The sequence below is a fragment of the Cynoglossus semilaevis genome, chromosome Z, assembly GCF_000523025.1.
Source record: "Cynoglossus semilaevis isolate Cse_v1.0 chromosome Z, Cse_v1.0, whole genome shotgun sequence".
Taxonomy (NCBI): Eukaryota; Metazoa; Chordata; class Actinopteri; order Pleuronectiformes; family Cynoglossidae; genus Cynoglossus; species Cynoglossus semilaevis.
Window position 1 is genome coordinate 17,603,561 of NC_024328.1, and position 2,843 is coordinate 17,606,403.

At 39.8% G+C, this 2,843-nt stretch overlaps 1 protein-coding gene across 2 annotated transcripts in view; it reads right to left on the reverse strand.

Annotated features, from left to right (window-relative positions):
- Positions 1-86: 86 nt before the first annotated feature.
- The window catches only part of LOC103398204 (T-box transcription factor TBX5-A), a 13,140-nt gene continuing 10,383 nt past the window's right edge, over positions 87-2,843 (reverse strand). For both annotated transcript variants that reach the window (XM_025053492.1, XM_017042968.2), the window contains one exon: positions 87-2,038. In XM_025053492.1, the coding sequence (XP_024909260.1) occupies positions 1,461-2,038 (578 nt within the window). In that variant the 3' untranslated portion in view covers positions 87-1,460. The remainder of the gene's footprint in view (positions 2,039-2,843) is intronic.

The window sequence follows — 2,843 nt, forward strand, 5'->3', positions numbered from 1 at the left end:
GAGTCTGCTCCTGCTGGCCAATCGCAAAAGAGAAAATTATCAACAACATGAATGTTAAAAATGTAATTAGTATTTGTAGTACTTTTTCTTTATTTACATCCAACAGAAACATGTCTAAGCAGGAGTTTATCACAATTATGAATCAGTTTGGAGACACTGGAGTTGAAAATTAAGTAATAAATATTATTCGCAAGAAATTATTTAATAATACACAAACATTTCTATCACAAAAAATGCAAACATATCTGTTATTTCAAGGAATGGTAATCGTCTGATCCCTGTAATATAATGGTTTGCATTGGTAAAAGTATCTGTAGTACAACATCAACACATGTGCAGATGAACTATATAAAATGCCGGCTACACAAAAATACCAGGGCCCACACATTTTTATTTACAATTAACAACAACAATTGCAGTGTGACCCTCATCTAAATGTTGTTAAATGAGTAACCTGGCAGTTTTCAACATGTGGCACTGCTACCTGAGGTCATAAGCAAAATTTGGTCCAAAACAAATTGTCATTTTCTCTGCAGTCATAGCCAGACTGCATCATCCCGACCACTGGTGCCAGACTAAAGACTATGCTGTTTGCTTTTGAACATACTCAAAATATTACTTAAAGCACAACGCAACACGGTCAAGCTCTTGACAACCATCACTGAATATTAACAGTGTTTGTAGAGGCAGCTGCATGTGTCTGTTTCTTAGGCCTTAAATGGGCAGCTAGGTGCAGGAAAGATGTTTGTGTTTACTGGTTGGCTGCTTGTGAGCAGACTAAGATGATTGGTCACCTGGGCATTTACCCAAAATGCTGCTTTATCTACAGGTCCTTCTGCCTGTAGTGTGGTCTAAACAACATATTCATTAGGAAAGTGACGCACTGGCAGCTACTACTGTCTGTCTCATCTGACATCAACACAGTATCCGTCAGTGACGCTGACACAGATTTTACATTGAGAGATACTAAATATGCTAAAGCTAAAACTTAAAATCTTTTCTCACCGAGTCTGAGAATAAAAATCAGATTTGAACTGCTTCGGAGAATTATTCCTGCTTTGGGTTCTTATTAAAGATTCTTTTGTTGGTTTTTGTTGTTACCGTCTGGTTATTTACATTCTTGACAATTCAAAGAATAGGATTCATTGGTGCTTGATGCTGTTTACAGTGTGTCCTTGAAGGCCTGACAGTGCAAACATTTGGATGACATCAGTCTTTATGAAAGAATTATTTTTGTTTCCGACATCAGAAGCTTCGGGCATGTCCACGTCCAGTCCTCATCAGGACTCGTTCCATCATAGAAGGCAGACATTGCTAACAGATGAGAATTGTCCACATAACACAAACTTTGCCCAATAACGTTACAACAGTTGTATCATGTTTAGTCTGAATCCGGTGCAGCATTTTGATTTCGACACATTCCACCCACTTAGCCATTCCATATTTGTCCACTATTATAGTTAAGAGGCAGCACTCCACTCTGGAACTCCACACCTGATGTGTGTGTGTGTCTCAAGTGTGTGGTAAAGTGGAGGAGAAAGACTTGATGTGTATCGTGGATGCTCTCTAAGAGGAGGGCTGTGAACGTTGTGGCAGTTCAGGGACAGAGGTCCAGGGCTCTGGTTCTGATAAAGCTCCGGGGGGATGTGTTCTCCCATCAGGGGAGTGCTCTGATGGGCTACGGTGCTTAGTCGGGAGCCCTGAGGGCTGGAGCTGTAGGGAGGATGCGGGGTGTAGGGAGGGTAATGTTCCATAGGTGTCATTGAAGAGGGCAGGGTACAAGGGTATGACCAGGATGAAAAACCGGGTTCGTCCATTCTAGGCTCCAAGTTGGCAAACATGCAGGCTTGACGCTGTCCCATATCTGAGCTGTAGGGGGCGTCCGCGAGACCATGGCCCGTGTTGGTGGGCAGACCAGTTGGAGAAGTGGGAAAGGAGGAGGAGGGATGATAATACAACTCGCCTTCAGTTGTTGAGCTACTAGTGAAGGGCTTCTTGTATTGGTGCTGGTGGTTTTCTGATGGATAGTTTTCCACCCCTACAGAGAGAAAGAGACAGTGATATACTGATGTTTTAGTCAACACTCGATGCTAATGGGAAAAAGTTAAGACACAGAAATTGTCTTTAATTTCCGGGACACTGCCCCCTGCCTGGATTTCTTTTTACACTCCCTTTTTCTCCCAGTTGTCACGACTTTTTGGAATAAAATGGAAAATAGACACAGTAGGTGGAGACAATACAAATAATATCAGGTAAGCTGCTGTTAACCCCCTCCTGACAGAACTGAAAAGTATGGAGTGGGTGGAGGTGCAGGACACACTCATAAAAACGTATTAATAAACACACCAATATCCTGCACATGAATTTCTCATTTTCAACATGAATTTAATGAAACCTTAGAACACCTGAGAGCACTGTGTTTAAGCCTTTCAATTCAATATTTGAATAAACAGAGCGTCTGTAAAGTGCATTTAGCTAAGACAATGTCACTGCAAATAGTGTCTGTGCACGTGAAAAAAATGTTGTACAAAGGTTAAAAAACTTTTAATCATTGCTACATTTCAGTGATCAACTGATAAAGTATTTTATAAAGGATTTTAGATGGTTTACAGATGGTAAAAATTAGCAATTCTAGGATTGGGGATATTAATATAAATAAATAAACACATACATACATTAATTAATTAATTAATAAAATAATGAGAGTCTGGTAATAAAAACATGATCCAAAAAAATGTATAGATAGTTATTTAGATTGAAAGTACATTAAAAACTCACCACCAAGTGACACCCTGTCACTTGAAATTAAGCCTTTATTAAGTCACCCTGGTTCATATTAGTTA